This window comes from Ruditapes philippinarum, unplaced genomic scaffold (assembly GCF_026571515.1).
Source record: "Ruditapes philippinarum isolate M1 unplaced genomic scaffold, ASM2657151v2 ctg40_1_1_1_1, whole genome shotgun sequence".
In the NCBI taxonomy this organism is placed as follows: Eukaryota; Metazoa; Mollusca; class Bivalvia; order Venerida; family Veneridae; genus Ruditapes; species Ruditapes philippinarum.
Window position 1 is genome coordinate 168,821 of NW_026863541.1, and position 19,310 is coordinate 188,130.

At 31.5% G+C, this 19,310-nt stretch overlaps 2 protein-coding genes across 6 annotated transcripts in view; one reads left to right on the forward strand and one right to left on the reverse strand.

Annotated features, from left to right (window-relative positions):
• LOC132722415 (protein phosphatase 1B-like) overlaps positions 1 to 6,848 on the reverse strand; it is a 37,428-nt gene extending 30,580 nt beyond the window's left edge. For 3 of the 4 annotated variants that reach the window (XM_060706919.1, XM_060706916.1, XM_060706917.1), the window contains exon 1: positions 6,550 to 6,848. The gene's annotated coding sequence lies outside the window, so the exon portion shown is untranslated. Of the gene's footprint in view, positions 1 to 6,545 lie in introns of all 4 variants that reach the window. The other variant, XM_060706918.1, reaches the window with a different exon arrangement.
• Positions 6,849 to 7,756: 908 nt separating this feature from the next.
• Positions 7,757 to 18,067, forward strand: LOC132722416 (galactosylgalactosylxylosylprotein 3-beta-glucuronosyltransferase 3-like). 2 transcript variants are annotated; one of them, XM_060706921.1, is made up of 7 exons: positions 7,757 to 7,852; positions 9,621 to 9,765; positions 9,964 to 10,367; positions 10,958 to 11,101; positions 12,225 to 12,311; positions 13,201 to 13,407; positions 14,394 to 18,067. In XM_060706921.1, exons 2-7 carry the CDS (start codon positions 9,690 to 9,692, stop codon positions 14,493 to 14,495), a joined length of 1,020 nt encoding a protein of 339 aa, XP_060562904.1. In that variant the 5' UTR covers positions 7,757 to 7,852; positions 9,621 to 9,689; the 3' UTR covers positions 14,496 to 18,067. The 2 variants fall into 2 exon arrangements, with proteins under 2 accessions (XP_060562904.1, XP_060562903.1); XM_060706920.1 differs by having other exon boundaries at positions 7,766 to 7,871; positions 9,619 to 9,765.
• Positions 18,068 to 19,310: the final 1,243 nt, after the last annotated feature.

Sequence of the window (19,310 nt, forward strand, 5' to 3'; positions counted from 1 at the left end):
TCACTTTCAGGTTATTTATCACATATACAAAATAAGAACAGTGAACTGTTAAATTCTACAATGACGCGGCCATAGTGTAACGCTATGTTTATATATAGCACAAATGACGTCATGTCAAAGTGTTATTACACTAGTGTAATATCGTTTTTATTAAATGGCTTTATTACACTCCTGCGCCGCGGTTTAATTGTGATAAAAATATATATATATATAAATATTTTTTTTAAGGAACTGAAGTGGACAGATGTAACAGAAATGAGCAAATGATTCTTTTTACAATAACACTAAACTTATCTTGTTCTTATGTTGTATGATATGGAAGTAGTTAGCTTTGCAACTGTACATAGAAATATTTCACACTAAAATTAAATAGAATAATCATTACAGAATAATCTAATCAGGCTATATATTCACAGAAAACTATTAAAGTAGGATATATAGAATGTTGAACTGGGAAGTGACATTGTGGTTAAAATTAATCAATGGTTAAAACATAGATTCTTTAAGATCATTCTTTTTACTTCAATAAAAAACAAATCATCTATCCCAGCCCCTCATAAAACAGTGGGATAAGGATCCTAACTATATACATACAGATGGGGCTGGCACATTATTGGAAGTTAACAAGCTGTATATTGGGAGCTGTGTATTGTATATTGGGATGTGTGATATATTACAAACCAGTGGGGGTGCCAATATAGGGTGATATACTTCAAAACAGTGGGAGGGACTTTCTGTTAGAGAATGCCTATTAAGTAGGCTGTAGATCAATTAAGTCTAAGGATCTATTGAACATCATTTTTTTTATTGGCCAAATATATAGTCCATGAAAAAAAAAACAACCCAAAAAAACAAATATATTTCACCACCCTGAATAAAGTATTTGTCTCCATATTCCAGCACATTGTCATATCACTTGACCAATATAATTATTATAAGAAATGGAAGAAGATCATAAGAAAAAGGATTTTAATATATGGTTATGACCCCAGTAATGAAAAAGTGATAATAATTAAAATTTGTATTTAAACAAAGTCCTAAACAAATATTTTGACTCTATAAATTTTAATGAATGATCAGCTGTCCATTTATACTGAAACATTAACATAGAGAACTATCAGTACTGGGAAATAATGAACTTATAACACTGAATCAATTCATAATAACATCTTCATATAATAATGTTACTGACATTTCACATAAATAAAAATAAAATTTCATCAATTGGTAGTAATAAATTACAACAATTTAAAAGCAGATCTGTAAATTTTTTAATGAAAATTTTTATTTGTTGGTATTTACTATTTTAGTAAATAGAAATTCAAGCTTATGACAACTTATAATTTACTTCAGCCTGTATAATATCTATTAAAAACATAAATCTGATTATATCACTATATATTGTTTTGTAAATATATATAGAAAGTTACTGTCTGTATGATAATTTTCTTTAACACAATGGTAATACATTAGCTGGAAATAAAGAATCATCCTTTCATTATCAATGTTCTTATTTAATTCAGAACAGTTCATTCAAATGTCTATGCAACTTTTCATTTTGAAATACAAAAAGAAAGGAACTCCTTGATCAAGGAGCTTGATTCTATGTATTTTTGCTGAAATTTGTTCTATTTGTTTACATTAATTGAACATTATGTACTATTTAAAGCAAATAAAGCTATTATCATTATATTAAAACCAAAATCCCAGGGACTACCGGTATATGAGATTTGAACATCTAGTGTAACATTTCCCCCAAAAATGTAACAAACGCCTCCCTGCGGCGTGTAATTTCTGGGTTTTCTAACAAAAAATGATTAGAAAGTCATAGAATTTTTGATGTTTTATTTAGGAAATGTGTTTGCATATTTGATTTAAGAATGATTTGGTGTTTGTATCTTGTTTTAAGATTGACAATTTGCAGAATATTCATCCAAATAGTTATCCTTTCTGTGATATTTTAATAACTTTATTATTTGACATAGATAGTCCATTTACTGTGCAGAAGGGACAATTTGTTCAGCCAATATACACATTTTCAACATACATGTATATGAAAAAATGCGATCGATTCATAATGATATGTGTTTGTATATATATTCTTCTTATATGTGCTTGTACATTTATATGTAAAGTCAGGATCTGTGTTCATGTATATACCGGTAGATGTTTTGATATGTGTTTAAGACTGGCTTGATAATTGATATGTGCTTGTATATAAATATGTATACTTGCATTTTTGTCAGGGTATGTCTTTGTATATAGTAGTTATGATGTGTGTTTAAGACCGGCTTGATAATTGATATGTGCTTAAACATAAATATGTATACTTGCTTTTTTGTCAGGGTATGTCTTTGTATATAGTAGTTATGATGTGTGTTAGAGACCGGCTTGATAATTGATATGTGCTTAAACATAAATATGTGCACTTGCTTTTTTGTCAGGGTATGTCTTTGTATATAGTAGTTATGATGTGTGTTTAAGACCGGCTTCATATGTGATATATGCTTAAACATTAATATGTATACTTGCTTTTTTGTCAGGGTATGTCTTTGTATATAGTAGTTATGATGTGTGTTAGAGACCGGCTTGATAATTGATATATGCTTAAACATAAATATGTGCACTTGCTTTTTTGTCAGGGTATGTCTTTGTATATAGTAGTTATGATGTGTGTTTAAGACCGGCTTCATATGTGATATATGCTTAAACATTAATATGTATACTTGCATTTTTGTCAGAGTATGTCTTTGTATATAGATGTTATGATGTGTGTTTAAGACCGGCTTCATATGTGATATATGCTTAAACATAAATATGTGTACTTGCTTTTTTGTCAGGGTATGTCTTTGTATATAGATGTTATGATGTGTGTTAGAGACCGGCTTGATAATTGATATGTGCTTAAACATTAATATGTATACTTGCTTTTTTGTCAGGGTATGTCTTTGTATATAGATGTTATGATGTGTGTTTAAGACCGGCTTCATATGTGATATATGCTTAAACATTAATATGTATACTTGCTTTTTTGTCAGGGTATGTCTTTGTATATAGATGTTATGATGTGTGTTTAAGACCGGCTTCATATGTGATATATGCTTAAACATAAATATGTGTACTTGCTTTTTTGTCAGGGTATGTCTTTGTATATAGATGTTATGATGTGTGTTAGAGACCGGCTTGATAATTGATATGTGCTTAAACATAAATGTGTACTTGCATTTTTGTCAGGGTATGTCTTTGTATATAGATGTTATGATGTGTGTTTAAGACCAGCTTGATAATTGATATGTGCTTAAACATAAGTATATATACTTGCATTTGTTTTGTCAGGGTAATTGTTTTGTATAAAGATGTTATGATGTGTGTTTAAGACCGACTTCATAATTGATATGTGCTTTAACATAAATGTGTACTTGCATTTTTGTCAGAGTATGTCTTTGTATATAGATGTTATGATGTGTGTTAGAGACCGGCTTCATAATTGATATGACCACTGCTTAAACATAAATATGTGTACTTGCATTTATTTTGTAATAATATATGTTTATATATAGATGTTTTGCTATGTGTTTAAAATTTGATACAATGAAATGTGCTTGTATAACAATGAATAATTGTAGCTTTTGAAAGATTTGATCTGTCAGACTGCACAGATATGCATGCTAAGCCTAGATCAATGATTTAGGCATATAAGAAAGATGGTATGTGATTCACCATGATATGATTTTTTTTATATCCACTATTTGATATGTGCTTGTACATTCGTATAAAAACTTTTTTTCTTTTATTCTGTCATGATATGTGTCTGTATATCAATACAGATGTTTTGATATGTCTTTAAGACTTGCAATATTATTTGATTTGTGTGTATTCATCAATATATTAGCTTTCATTAATTTTGTCATGGTATATGTTTGTATATAGATGTATTATAAGAATGCCCTTACAGGTATTTTAAGGTCCTTTGTGCCTCCTTAGGAAATATTTTAAGGTCCCTAGCAGTCCTTTTCGCACCTGAGCAGTCCTTAGCGGTCCGGCAACTCATCGAAAGCATAAATTCTATCACCAAAATTATATTTTTTTCTTACAATAATACATTTTTGTCTATTAACTTACTACTATATATTATAAGAATGTTCTAGGAGGGATTTGAAGGTCCTTTGTGCCTCCCTAGCAGTTGTTAGTGCACCTGAGCACAGTCAGTCCTTAGCGGTCCGACAACTCTTCAAAAACATGAATTTTATCACTAAAATGATATTTTTTCTTAAAATTATACATTTTTTGTCACTAAACATACTACCATGAATTATAAGAATGCCCCAACAGTTATTTTAAGGTCCTTTGTGCCTCCCTAGGAAATATTTATAGGTCTTTGTGCCTGCCTAGCAGTCCTTTTCGCACCTGAGCAGTCCTTAGCGGTCCTGCAACTCATCGAAAGCATAAATTCTATCACCAAAATTATATTTTTTTCTTACAATAATACATTTTTGTCTATTAACTTACTACCATATATTATAAGAATGTTCTAGGAGGGATTTGAATGTCCTTTGTGCCTCCCTAGCAGTTGTTAGTGCACCTGAGCAGTCCTTAGCGGTCCGACAACTCTTCAAAAACATGAATTTTATCACTATAATGATATTTTTCCTTAAAATTATACATTTTTTATCACTAAACATACTACCATGTATTATAAGAATGCCCTTACAGGTATTTTAAGGTCCTTTGTGCCTCCCTAGAAAATATTTTAAGGTCCCTAGCAGTCCTTTTCGCACCTGAGCAGTCCTTAGCGGTCCGGCAACTCATCGAAAGCATAAATTCTATCACCAAAATTATATTTTTTTCTTACAATAATACATATTTGTCTATTAACTTACTACCATATATTATAAGAATGTTCTAGGAGGGATTTGAAGGTCCTTTGTGCCTCCCTAGCAGTTGTTAGTGCACCTGAGCTGAGTCCTTAGCGGTCCGACAACTCTTCAAAATCATGAATTTTATCACTAAAATGATATTTTTCTTAAAATTATACATTTTTTGTCACTAAACATACTACCATGAATTATAAGAATGCCCCAACAGTTATTTTAAGGTCCTTTGTGCCTCCCTAGGAAATATTTATAGGTCTTTGTGCCTGCCTAGCAGTCCTTTTCGCACCTAATCAGTCCTTAGCGGTCCTGCAACTCATCGAAAGCATAAATTCTATCACCAAAATTATATTTTTTTCTTACAATAATACATTTTTGTCTATTAACTTACTACCATATATTATAAGAATGTTCTAGGAGGTATTTGAATGTCCTTTGTGCCTCCCTAGCAGTTGTTAGTGCACCTGAGCAGTCCTTAGCGGTCCGACAACTCTTCAAAAACATGAATTTTATCCCTATAATGATATTTTTCCTTAAAATTATACATTTTTTATCACTAAACATACTACCATGTATTATAAGAATGCCCTTACAGGTATTTTAAGGTCCTTTGTGCCTCCTTAGGAAATATTTTAAGGTCCCTAGCAGTCCTTTTCGCACCTGAGCAGTCCTTAGCGGTCCAGCAACTCATCGAAAGCATAAATTCTATCACCAAAATTATATTTTTTTCTTACAATAATACATTTTTGTCTATTAACTTACTACCATATATTATAAGAATGTTCTAGGAGGGATTTGAAGGTCCTTTGTGCCTCCCTAGCAGTTGTGAGTGCACCTGAGCAGTCCTTAGCGGTCCGACAACTCTTCAAAAACATGAATTTTATCACTAAAATGAAATTTTTTCTTAAAATTATACATTTTTTGTCACTAAACATACTACCATGAATTATAAGAATGCCCCAACAGTTATTTTAAGGTCCTTTGTGCCTCCCTAGGAAATATTTATAGGTCTTTATGCCTGCCTAGCAGTCCTTTTCGCACCTGAGCAGTCCTTAGCGGTCCTGCAACTCATCGAAAGCATAAATTCTATCACCAAAATCATATTTTTTTTCTTACAATAATACATTTTTGTCTATTAACTTACTACCATATATTATAAGAATGTTCTAGGAGGGATTTGAAGGTCCTTTGTGCCTCCCTAGCAGTTGTTAGTGCACCTGAGCAGTCCTTAGCGGTCCGACAACTCTTCAAAAACATAAATTTTATCACTAAAATGATATTTTTTTCTTAAAATAATATATTTTTTGTCACTAAACATACTACCTTGTATTATAAGAATGCCCTAGGAGGTATTTTAAGGTCCTCTGTGCCTCCCTAGCAGTCTTTTGTGTATCTGAGCAGTCCTTAGCGGTCCGACAACTCATAAAATTTTCACCAAAATCATATTTTTTCTTAAAATTATAATTTTTTTTTCACTAAAAATAATACCATGTAATATAAGAATGGCCTAGGAGGTATTTTAAGGTCCTTTGTGCATCTTTAGTAGTCCTTTGTGGCTCCTTAGCAGTCCTTAGCGGTCCTTAGCAGTCCTTAGCAGTGTTTAGTAGGACCGATTGAACAAGTCTACCCTACTTAAATATTTTGACTTTGACAAGAAAATCCGATGACACATACATACCAATCCTATTCTTTCTATTACAGTTCAATCAAAAATAGCTGTAGTCTGTTTACTTTCCTTCCCAACCACTTGTCAGGCCCATGTGTTTACCGTCAAAACATGGCCATGGCGATGATATAGCACGAGATATTTGTAAATACAATATTACAGCAATGGCATGTGTATTGTTTAGAACATTTTATAACCCTTAGTTAATGTAAATAAGTGTATTTTAGGTCTAGAAAAATGCGAATGAAGGTCAATATTTTAGCGTTCATTTGGGCATGCTCACGCGAAGTTCCCCGGATGTACTATACGACTTCCGCTTTATGAAAGGTTTCACTGTGTGTAACGTGTTCATGTGCATGCAAGATTCGGCATAATGCGGGAAATCACATGACAGCATCTGAGATTGTCTTGAGGGGTGGTGTGACCCGTGGTGAATTGTCTTGTTCAGACTCTTTCAAATAGAACATTTCGTTAACTATTTTTTTTTCTAAAACTGTGTCCTTGTCTGGGACTTACAATATTTTAAAACCCAGGTTCAGTAAAGTTTAAGACGTCCGTTTTTCCTTGTTTGAAACAGTCATTTATTAATTTTTTTAAATTATTCTAGATCATGCATTAATAAATAGGACAGAATTTCTTAAAATTAATGAAAAGCTGAAAGGAGTTGAATACTTGAGACTTGTGCTTTTTATAGTTAATTGTTATAATTATACTTTATGGTTCCAAATACCTCATTAAAAAAACTCTTCCTATTGAAAATGACACAATACATTGTATATAATTATCAGAAATAATATTTAACAATATACATTGCTTAGAACTGCACAGACCCTGCAATTAGAAATTATGTCATCCACCAGTATTTTTGTGTGTGCACCATCCGTTCACTAACCGACTAACTGTTAACCCTGACAAAACATTAGCACAGTGATAACTAAAGAAAAATTAGGAACTTCTAAGTGATGCACTTAATATCAGTTAAACATATGTTTCATTGGAACAAACGTGTTTACAGAGACATCTTTGGTGTTTAAAGAAGACTCAGAAACACTTGTATTTTTTTTCAGTAAAACAAAACTTATGGTGTATTGTCCCAGGGTCTATCGAGTTTGAAAGACCTGATTATCCCGAACATTAAAAATGTTCAGACTTATTTCCCCCTGGCGCCAACCAGACACATTACTAAATTTTACTATCCACCACCGTGGATGAATGACTCACTGCAGCGTCCGATAACAAGGATCAGGAAATAGTGCGTCTGCTGATGTGGCTTAAAAAACAACAACAACAAATTTGCGATTTGCAACAAATACCGGTTTGTTAATGATTTATTGAGATAAAAACGGTTTATTTTGTTCCTGATACACAATTCATTAAATTTAAATTCTGTCTATATAAACTGAGAAAATAAATAGTGAAATAAATGCTGTTCTGTAGCATAAAATGAAGAGTTGCTGAAGTGTACCAGTTTCTGGATGGAACATAAAAAATTTATCTTGACATTACACATATTAATCATTTTTTTTTTTACTGCTGTCAATAGTTTCTTTGATTCCGGGTCAGCTCGGCCCTAAAACGTACTCGGCCCCCGAGTCAGGTCGGCCCTATACCAACTCGGCACGGGTCAACTCGGCCCACTTTTCAATTATTTATATTTAGGTTTGTGTAATCACTATTTTTTGTAATATTTGTAATTATGTATAATACACGGACTTAATTTTCAGCTTTTGACAATTACAAACAAATTAAATGAAATTGGTTAAAGACATTAAAGGGACTCTTATTGTCACAGGCTATTATTATCAATCAGTGTGTTCGTAAGGATACCGATTAATTAGGTGATAATTATGATTGACGCATTCATTTAAAATTGATTAGTGACCACCTGCAATTAATTAGAAGCTTAATTATGATATTAAGTAAACATGTTTTTGTTTCATATTTTTTTAATATTATACTCAACATCAGTAATTCCGCGTCATCATTTATCTCACGGTAATGGCATATTTTCATGTGACCATTGTTATAATTGGTCAGAATTTACATATTTTATTCAAACAACTTAACAACAAAGCTTTTGTGCAAAGTAATTTAAATCTATAGATTTTTACATAAAACTGAACAACATTTTACAAACTTCTGCAAAAAACAACAAAAGTCCATTAAATTTGTGCATACGTCTGAAACAATCATCATTTTCTTAATGTTCCTGTTTGTTGAAAAAATAAATTTTGAGTTACAATGTAAAAATACTTTAAATTTTTATAATTATGCAAAATAACTTAAAGAAATTTTAACTGTAACATGAAAAAACTAAAATAAAACACCATTACCGTGAGGTAAATGATGACATACTGTTTTCAAAATGGCTGACACACGGTTTACATCTGACAAATTAAAACTAATTTTGATTGAATATATTGTTGTTTCCTTGTGCCATATAGCAGAAAAATGACTAAATGATACAGTTTATGACAGTTTTTGTAGTGTAAATTTATTGTTTGTGTTCTTTACTGTTTTAAAGTGTTAAGTACCGTGAACTAAGAGGAGCACAGTATACTACGTTAAATATGTTTTTTTAAAGTGGGCCGAGTTGACCCGTGCCGAGTTGACCCGTGCCGAGTTGGTATAGGGCCGAGTTGACTCTTTTCCGTTTCTTTAGTCATGAAATCAGTATTTGGTCTTAAATATGTCCTTTCTTAATATATAATGTAGCTTACATGTACTTTCCATTTTTCATGTTTATATGATTATCATAATAATAAAATTCATTATCTATTTATCTACTAAATAAATGATTTATAAATGTAATATTTTCTGTATCCATGACTCCCTTTATAATGTACATGTATAATGTTGCAACTTTCTCACAGGTAGGGAATGGGCTCTTCTCTTTAATGTTTTGGAAATAACACTGTAATTTTACAAAATGGGAAGAATACACATACTTGATGCAAATTTTTTTTAGGAAAAAAAATGCATAATTTGAAACATTCTTTAATGGATAAGATGCCTGTAAATTGCCCCTGTTTGAAATGATAAAAAGCTTTGCAATTTTTTTATATAAATCATTTTATTTAAAGTGATGGAAACTGCATAAATTCATCAAATCAGAGTGAGGAGTTGATATCCCTATGTGCAAAAAATGAAGGATGCTACCCAGGAAGCTGATCTATGTGTACTTTGTTGGTGTAGTGTTTGCTATAGGATGGATATATTATAATTTTGGTAAGCATACCATTACATATATATGATATTGTATTTTTCACAAGAATGTTGCATTTATGATACTTTACTGAATAAGGTCAGCCCTTTGATAATGATACTTTATTGAATAATTTGATAATATTATGTTCATTAAAAAGAATCTGTAGATTATTTTATTGGAATATTCTCTGTATTGACTCTTTGTTAATTGGTCTACAGGTAGTGGATGTCAAGAAAGTGGCGATGACTTTGAGTTGGAAAAAAAGAAGGTGCAAATCTTACAGCAGAAACATGAATCACAGAAAAGTGAAATTGAAGTGCTGAAACGACGAGTTGATGAATATAAATCAGAACTCAGGAAAGCTGAGATAAGACTGTCTCATTTAAAAAATGAAAATTCAGGTCTTCCAAAAATTTTCCTCATTACTCCTACTCATATGCGGCCGCAGCAAAAGGCAGAGCTTACGAGGCTGTCATACACTCTGCGACTTGTGCCAAATGTGCATTGGATAGTTATTGAAGATGCTGCAGCCAAGACTGTACTTGTGAGCAAATTTTTGACCAATTGTAAAGTTCCTTACACACATTTGAATATAGCCACCCCAGGAAAGTTAAAATTAAAGGTAAGATTTTTAGGGATAAAGAATTTAAAGTTTTATCTAAAACTGATTTTGTCAAACTGATTTGTCATCAAAGATGAAATTGAAAACATCCAAAACATTTTAGAGATAAAAATTAATGTGGTTTATATAATACTAGGCTTTTGTTTTCCATGCATTAACATCTGTTAAAGTATCAGAATTCAGTACTTCTGTACATTAGTACTATAAGAGTACTCAAAGCCCAGACTCAGAAGCCTTAGGATTTAGACATACATTTGCGCTCTGAAAATGTTATTTTCCCAAAAGATGATTGTACACTGATGAAATTAATACATTTCATTTGAAAGTATACAATGTACCATGTATCTTCTTTTGGATGTACTATGTATGCTTTATAAAGTAACATGCATTTAATGACGCATGTCTGATTAATGTTTTAAATATTCATTTTGTAAATTATTCTGGGGAATGAAAAGGAGGACTTAAATATTCTCTTAATCAACTCCTTCTTTTTGTCAGATAACATTTAACTTCATTATGTGTTTTAAGATCAGAAAGTTTAATTTCTTTACCTATACATCCATTTCAATGACTTTCCGAAACTGTTTTAGGAAAGTGATCCAAACTGGTTGAAACCTCGAGGGGTACACCAAAGGAATGCAGGGCTGGACTGGATCAGGAAACAGCCATTCACCTCGGGTGTTGTGTACTTTGCTGATGATGATAATACTTATGATATACAGTTATTTGAAGAGGTTCGCATATCATTCTGTTTTAATGTTTTTAGTCTGATTTGAGTGTAAAGCTTTGCAACGCTTTCCATTTTTGGGTCATTTTGCACAATAAAAGTGAGTATTCTGGATAAACAGGGTGAGGGAATGATCTTAAAATTTGCACACTGGTTAATGGCCCAGACCTACATCAAATGGTACACAAATCTCGGAAACTATTTCCTGTCTTGCCAAGACTAAAAACTTCAGTGTCCAGTCCCTTTAAGTTCATACAATGTTAATTAACAAATCTTGCATACTATTGTGAACTCTCCCACTTTTAGTTGAAGACTACCACTTTCTGCAGCCATATTTGCAAAGATTTTTCTTAAAATTAGGATTTTTTTTTCACAAATTAAATAAATCTTCCTATTTTTGATGTCAGAACTTCGTTCTTTGTTTATTGCAAATTCTAAAATCTCCCTCTTTTTGAAGATAAATCTCCCACTTGATCATGAATTAAAGTTCACATGTATGATCTTGTAATACTGTTATCTTACTTTAACCTAAATATCAAACTGGGTGAGCAGTGTTCTCATGGTCCCTGTATCTACCTCTCATTTGAGGGATTGAATGCTCAAACCCAACTGTGCCACGTTTTCACATAAGATTCCAGTATTAGATCCAGGAACCGGGCATTGGAGTTGTTTGAATAAGCTTTCTTGACAGTCAAGATAGACTAACTAATATTCAACAAATATGATATTTCAATTAGTTATATATGAAAGTAGCAGATCTGAAATGGTTGATTTATAATTAATTGCTTGCCATTATAAGGCAACTATAAGAAACTGAATAAAGTACAAATGGCAAGTTAAGGCTACTCGGAAGTGACTTGGTTAGCTCAAGTTAGACTGTACTTGATTTTGATTTCAGTTTATAATATAATTTATCAAATTTCAAGGTGATTATAAATAGATTTTCATTGGTCTATACTTCTTGTCTAATAAATGTGTAAATAAACACTTCCTGATAAAATGGTATACTTTTAACATTCAATTTAAATCTGTGAATTCAATAATATTTGATGATCATAATTTTATTCAGTTAACATAGACTGTAAGCAGTTTAACTGGCAAAATTTCTCAATGGTTTGTTTTATTTGTAGATGAGATTCACAGAAAAGGTTTCAGTTTGGCCTGTGGGTCTGGTAGGATACCTGTGGTATGAATCACCAGTTGTTAAACAGGGAAAGGTATGCTTTTAAACTGCTTTTGATACAATATTGTATATTTCGCTTGTTGTATAATTTTTACTTTCATAATTACATGTACGTACATATAGCCAAAGAAATTGAATAGAAAATGAATAAGATAGGCTGTAAGTTAAACTTAAGTTTATAAATAATTTTAAAAGTGTTTTTCTTTTCTTTTTTTTCTTTAAAGAAAGGTTTGTTGATAAGTATATTGTTTCTTTAACAAATAGAAAATTGAATAGTTCATTATTTATAACGTGCTGGAACTGAAAGTGATAAGCCCTTGCCACTAGTATACAGCTATTTGTGCAGCCTGACTAAGTTTTAAACTGTTAGTACAAATGTAGCTCATTTTTTTTGTTTTTCAATATTGTAATCCCTTCACTTTCTATTGGACTATTCCAAATTGAAAGTAGGGCAATTATAAAAAAATTCAGGAGATTAGAGGTTGATATTCTTAGGAAATAGATATTAATTTTGAGTGCATTGTTCTAGAATAGTCCACGGTCAGAGTTGAGATGCGTAGGAATATAATCACGATGGCTGAAAGCTTTTGAATGATAAGCTGTTCATTAGTATACTATAATGCTGTGCATTATTTTACTATAATGCAAAAAATCAATGTCCATTTCCATTCTAACATGCTAATATAAAAGAGAATGGATAAAAAATATGTTGAATTATATTGAGCATAGAAGTAATTTTTCTGTCGTCATTTGCTTTATTGACGTCATATCTGATGTCATATGACATGTAAGCATTCCTTTTTATGCTGTACATAATTATAAAGTGTAAATAATGCACTTGACTGCCCTATCTGTTTCTTAAGGGAATAGTGTGAAGCATGTTAGAATAATTCTTTAATTAAGAAAAAAACTGGTTTATAAAGGTTATAGGTTGGTATACATTCTGGAAACCAGAGAGGCATTTTGCTATGGACATGGCTGGCTTTGCAGTTAACCTGAGATTATTCAAAGACTACCCAACAGCAAAGTTCCATGATAGTGCTGGTAGAGGTAACCTAGAGTCGGACCTACTCACACAGTTAAATGTCCAGCTGACAGATCTCGAGCCCAAGGCAGAAAAATGTACTAAGGTATGATAGATAATGATTAAAATATGTTCTTATTTAAGTATTTTGCTCTTTAGGAAAATCTACTTAATACAGCGACATTGTAAAATCGGATATTTTCTTACAGCAAAAGTTTTGTTAAGCTAAAGCCTGGATAAATGTATAAATGTAAAGATGATTGCTGCAAAATTATTATATTCGTAGGGCACTAATTTTTGTAGTTTCCTTGAAAGGTAAAACCACAAATTGAAGATCCAACAAATTTTCATTTTGTGTGCTGTAAGGTTATTTTGCATCACATTATTTACATTTAACCTTTTGGAAAAATAAACAGTCCACAAATTCAAGAACCCAAGAAAAAAAAAATTTTGTGACAAAACCATGAAATTTCATTCCCATGAAATTATGTGAATGCACAGTACCATTTCTTTTTGAGGGTTGGACTTTATGTCACTCTAACACTGTAATAGTCATTTGATGACTTTCCTGCATAAGTACCGAAGAAAGGTCTCGGGGTGCCCTTCCATAAATTATTCCAGGCTTAAAGGGGGAAATCTTAGTATAAAATAATTTACGTTTTCGTAAGCTAGCTGGATAGCTTCCACATATGAAAGAATCGAATTGAACACACAGTGATGAATATCTAGAGGTTAAATATTTCAGTTTATTGTGTAGGCTTAGAGGGACTCCTTTGGTAAATATAGTTCATAAATAGGGAAAAGTATACCTAAATGCTTCAGATAACAGTCATGTTTGTAATACTTGACACTTTAATGGTACGAAAATGGTAATCACCCTTTTTTTTTGTCGATTGCTGGTCATCAGTTTATTTATTGTCCTAGAAAATTTATGATAAACATGCCTAAAGCTTACGTTCAAACATTTGCAAGAAGTTTTATTTTGTAGAAAAAAAAACAATTGTATTAATTAACATATATTTCATGTATTACATTAGTTTGTTGTTTAAAAGAAAGAATTGGGATAATCTTAAAAGTGTTATTATTTTATAGGTGCTTGTTTGGCATACAAGAACAGAAAAGCCGTCGTTGAAAAATGAAGAAAAAATGATGATGAAAAATGGCTTTAATTCTGAGAACGTCTTAGAAGTTTAACTGTAATTAAATAATGTCCAAGTATATCTTGGAAGTTAAATTGTAAATTACTGGTATCACCTAGTCTTCACAAACCTTGTGACAGTGTGTGAAAATGGTTCAAAACCACAACAGCTTTGTACAGCATTAAATTAGTAGTGAATTTGATACTGCATGTAATTCTCTGAAAACAGCCGAATATTTTTTAATATCTTTCGTTGAATATTAAATAAGATATACGTAAATAATTTCAAATGCCAATTTCTTTTTGTAGATTTTAGAGTAGTAACAATGATGCTATGATTTTGATGATGAAATATCTTAGTTAATGGCAACATGGATAATGACGTACATGTTTTACCAGTATACAACATGTGCCATCAACATTTAATAAGGTCTGACTGCAGTATTCTTTTGCCTGCTGAATATCAGCATGTTCACATTGAAATCCTTTAATCATACTATAGACAGCTTCAAATTTACTACTGGACTAGTCCATTATACAAATGAAGGGGGATGAAAGTTAATTGAAATGCAGCAGTAAATGCTACACAAGTAAGTAATGAGGTTGGTAGAAAGGGAATTTTATCAGTATATTACATGTAAATATAAGGTCAATCAGGGAGCATTATTTATGTCAACTTGATTGTGGCTTATTGAAACCCTCCTAGAACTTACAAGTACTTGCATGATAAGAAAAAATAAACTAAGCCCTTTTCTGACTGAGAAGGGCTAGATATCTAGAATCCCTGGATATCTAGAACCCCTGGATATCTGGAATTCCTGCATATATTAAATCCCTGAATATTTAGAATTTCTGGATATCTAGAACCCCTGGATATCTAGAACCCAGACTTTTTAATCACGAAAATGATGTACAAAGACATCTTAGTGGGAGTAACATTCCCTCCCCTAGCATTTTTAACATGATTTGTATGTAACTCCAAAGCATAATTATTTATCTTTCATTCAATTAAGTTGTGGATTTGACTCAATACAGAATTAGAGCAGTATCTCTAGATGCTTGCAGAAATCATGATCACAAAATAGACAAATATCGTTTTTTTTTCGCCGATTATTACATTTTTCATTCACTATCATACATAAAGCAGTGTAAAAAGATGAATTAGACCTTTTAAAGTTCATTTCGTAAGGTAAAAGGCGTGATTTTAGCATTAAACATTCAAGAGTCTTGTCCGGTATGTACCGGAATACGGTATTAAGTGTGGTGCTCCAATCCTTTTTTTTAGTCTCACTCTTATGTTATTACAAAGATATTTAGTCTACAACACATACAGGTACATGTATTCTGTTATTAAATCTAATCAAGTATTGTTGTAAAGGAACTTATCATTGTCAAAAAAAAATATATTTATGGAGTAGATAAAGGGATATATTCCATGTTCAAATCAAAATGATAAACATCATATTTTTTATGAGCTATTTAAAGGTTGGATGATGCATTTGGATGAAAATAAATCAGTGTGAATTTATTTGATAACTCAAACATTATGCATATTTTGATAATTTCTTAATAGGAATATATTCATAAAATTATAAAACTGAGAGATATGTTTTATTCTGGTAGCTTATTAGGAGTCATATACATGTAGTTCTATATTTACAAGTCTTATCTTGTTTTTATGATACACAATTTGTAGCTCATTCTCCTGTTATTAAGGGACCACTGTTCTGTTATATAATATGTAATATATTTTTTTTTTTTTATTTGTGATGACAGATAAAAGGTTGTACTTGCCATTTTTAATGTGGATAGTGGCTTTTTAAAGTTGATTATTGTTATATAATGTGACAGAAAAAGGTAATGTGTCTTCGTGAATACATGTATTACTTTGTTATACATTGTATATTTAAGAAATAATATATCCCAAACAGTGATTTTATCGCTCAATAAAATCACTGTTTGGAGTTCAGATGCAAGGAATTATATCACGAGGGTGTATCCTAAGTGATGTAATGATGCGCATCCAAATGACAAACAGTGATTTTGTCAAGCGATAAAATCACTGATTTGGATATATTATTTCAATTCGAACACGAAATCAAGAAGAAAACGCTGCTGTACCTGATATTAAGCTAAATTGCGTCTTATTTGTTTCCGTACTTATTTTCAGGGCGTCACATTTTTAGTGGTTACGTCACATGTATTATGATTATGTCACATGTCTAAATATAGAACCTCAAACAATGATTTTATTGCATAATAACACACTCTTTCGGTTCCTTTAAGTTCAATAGGGAAAAAATGCAGGTCGTGTAAGAATTTACAATAATATGTTTTGATAAACACTCAGCTTATGTTTTTTTCTGGTGCTTGACAATTCATAGTTTGCAAAAATATTTCATCTTTGTAATGTATTTGTATCTCACAGCATGCCTTAATGTTTTAAAGCAGTCACATCCTTTCATGGTGTTAGAAATACACATTTTTTGTCAGCGATACATAAACTGCGTAAAATTGAAATATTGCTAAGTTCAGGGCTTTCAGGTTTTCTGACATTTTGAACTTGCACCCACACATTCTGGCAATAAACTTTCACAAGAGCCAAGAGGTCAGTTGTGATCTTTAACTTAAAACAGCAATTTTTTTTTGTACCTCACAACAGCATGTGTCAGGTGTCATATGGCAGCTGTGAAAAGTTGCCCTGAACTCCATTACAATGTTGTTTAATTTTTCTGGTCCTTAAGGAACATTGATTTAAGCACATTAAGTGTTGAAAATTGAGTACTGCTCAAGTGAGTGAGTGAGAGATGTTTCACTTTTCCATTATCTTTCATGTACAGACTCAGTGAGTCTGGACTTTTCATGTAATTTTGTTGTTATTAATTCTTCCGAGGCATAATGATCAACCTTTTTTCCAGATTTTTGTGTCGCCTGCTACAGTAGCAACAATTTATAGGGATCACTACTCTCGTTGGCTTTTCACACAGGTTTTCTGCTTGAATGAGTTTTGGTTCTGAGTTATGGCCCTTAAATAAAAAAAGCATTTTGACCTGTTAGTGATTTTTGTGTCTCCTGCTATATGGTAGCTGCATCATGTAATTGGCTCATGTGCATTGTATTCTAAATTTGAGTGATTTACCTCATTTTCAAAATTCACATATAATTTTGTTGTGCAAATCTAAAACAGTTCATTATCAGTAGATTGAACAATACAAGTCTTGCCTCAAAAATGATTTATTTTTATTAAATATCACAGAATTGTATTTTTTTTGTACTTCTAACTATTGCCATTATGTTTTTATAACTGATTTTAAGTCTTCATACTTTGTTACATTTTATTAAACAATTGAAAATCAGTCACATTTTCTAAAGCTCTTTTGGTTATATTTAGACAAAGGATTATGACAATTATAGGTAATTGGAGAGGTGTTTTGAATGTTGAAAGGTGTGTAATTGAATAATCAGCAGAAGGAAACCAAATGTCGTTCGTTTAGTTACGTTTAGTTACAATTGCTTCCATTTGTTTGAAAGGGATATGTGCTAATACACTTTTTGTACAGTATATGTAAACAATATTGTTATTTAATGATTGTTATAATTGATTGAATAAAATAATGTGAAAATATTACACATTTTCTTTGTAATAAATTTATAAAAGCCAAAGAACCCATACTGCTGGCCTAGTGGTTGAGGCATCCGCCTTGGTTTCAGGAGGTTGAAGGTTCCAGCCCTTACGGGGAGCGTTAATTGAAGGATGAATGTTTCTCGTGGGACCTGATCCGAAATGGCGGCTTTGTGAGCCAGGAGGTAGTTAAAATAAATGGTTACCGATTTCTATCCGCCTGGCGCCTGGCATAGTGGTAGGAGTTGGGAGGTACATGGTATGCAAGCAAAAAGTGTCTCAAAAGTCAGAAATGGCTGGCCCTTCAGTATGGGTGACACTATAATAAACAAGACCTTTACCATATAACAAATATCAAAACATAATGACAGATCTTTTATTTTCAAAATGGCTTATACTATATCCAACAACTTGGCAAATGAATGAATGAAGCAACATGTTAAATAATTCAGTTACACAGTTATACATGTGATTGTCTAAACTTAAACTTGCAAAACAGGCTTGCATGCTATATAAACTCTAGAGGATACTGATGCATTTTCTGAAAATATGAAATATATTTCACATCAAATGATAAACAAAATTAAATACAAACAAAACAGAGAAAATATTGATTTTTTCTCTCTTTAAAATGAAGCTTGTTCCATATTCACCAAATTTAGTATACATTTTTTTTAAGCTATTCAGTTTTTTAATGAATAATTTACAGTGAGTTATATAGAGTTTATCTCATTGATAAAACATTCAAATTATGTACATGTATATCTTTCTTTAGATATTTCACATTAAGGTATAAAAAATGCTTTGAAATGATTTTTTTTTCAATGATAATGCAGAGCTAAGGAAAATGAATATATAAGTATTAGGCTCACGAATTACTGCCAAACTGTATACACAAATGACGAGATATATAAAACAATATTTTCCTATCAAATTGACTATACAGGGAAAAGCTATTCAAAAGCTATCACTGATAATGACTTGTCTATGCCACCAGTATAGAACCAAGCCAACATATACTTCTGAACAGCTTAACCAGACACTACACTCCTTCCTGCCTATACAGCTGTCTTCTAAATGTTATAAATTGATATCAAAATCCCTTCATATAACAAGAGCCACTGCCTAGAGGGGACCACTCTCTACTTTTTCTTATTTCTTAAGTAATAAACACATCAGAGGAAAATAATCAACACATCAGAGGGAAAATATGATAGTAATGAATGTCAAGCAAATAATTGTTAAAAAA

Bases quoted from the DNA above. Each gene is read 5' to 3' on its own strand.
- LOC132722416 (XM_060706921.1), top strand. From the start codon at position 9,690: ATGCTACCCAGGAAGCTGATCTATGTGTACTTTGTTGGTGTAGTGTTT. The intron at 9,766-9,963 runs GTAAGCATACCA...ATTGGTCTACAG, and splicing joins ATGGATATATTATAATTTTG to GTAGTGGATGTCAAGAAAGT. The intron at 11,102-12,224 runs GTTCGCATATCA...TTTTATTTGTAG, and splicing joins ATATACAGTTATTTGAAGAG to ATGAGATTCACAGAAAAGGT.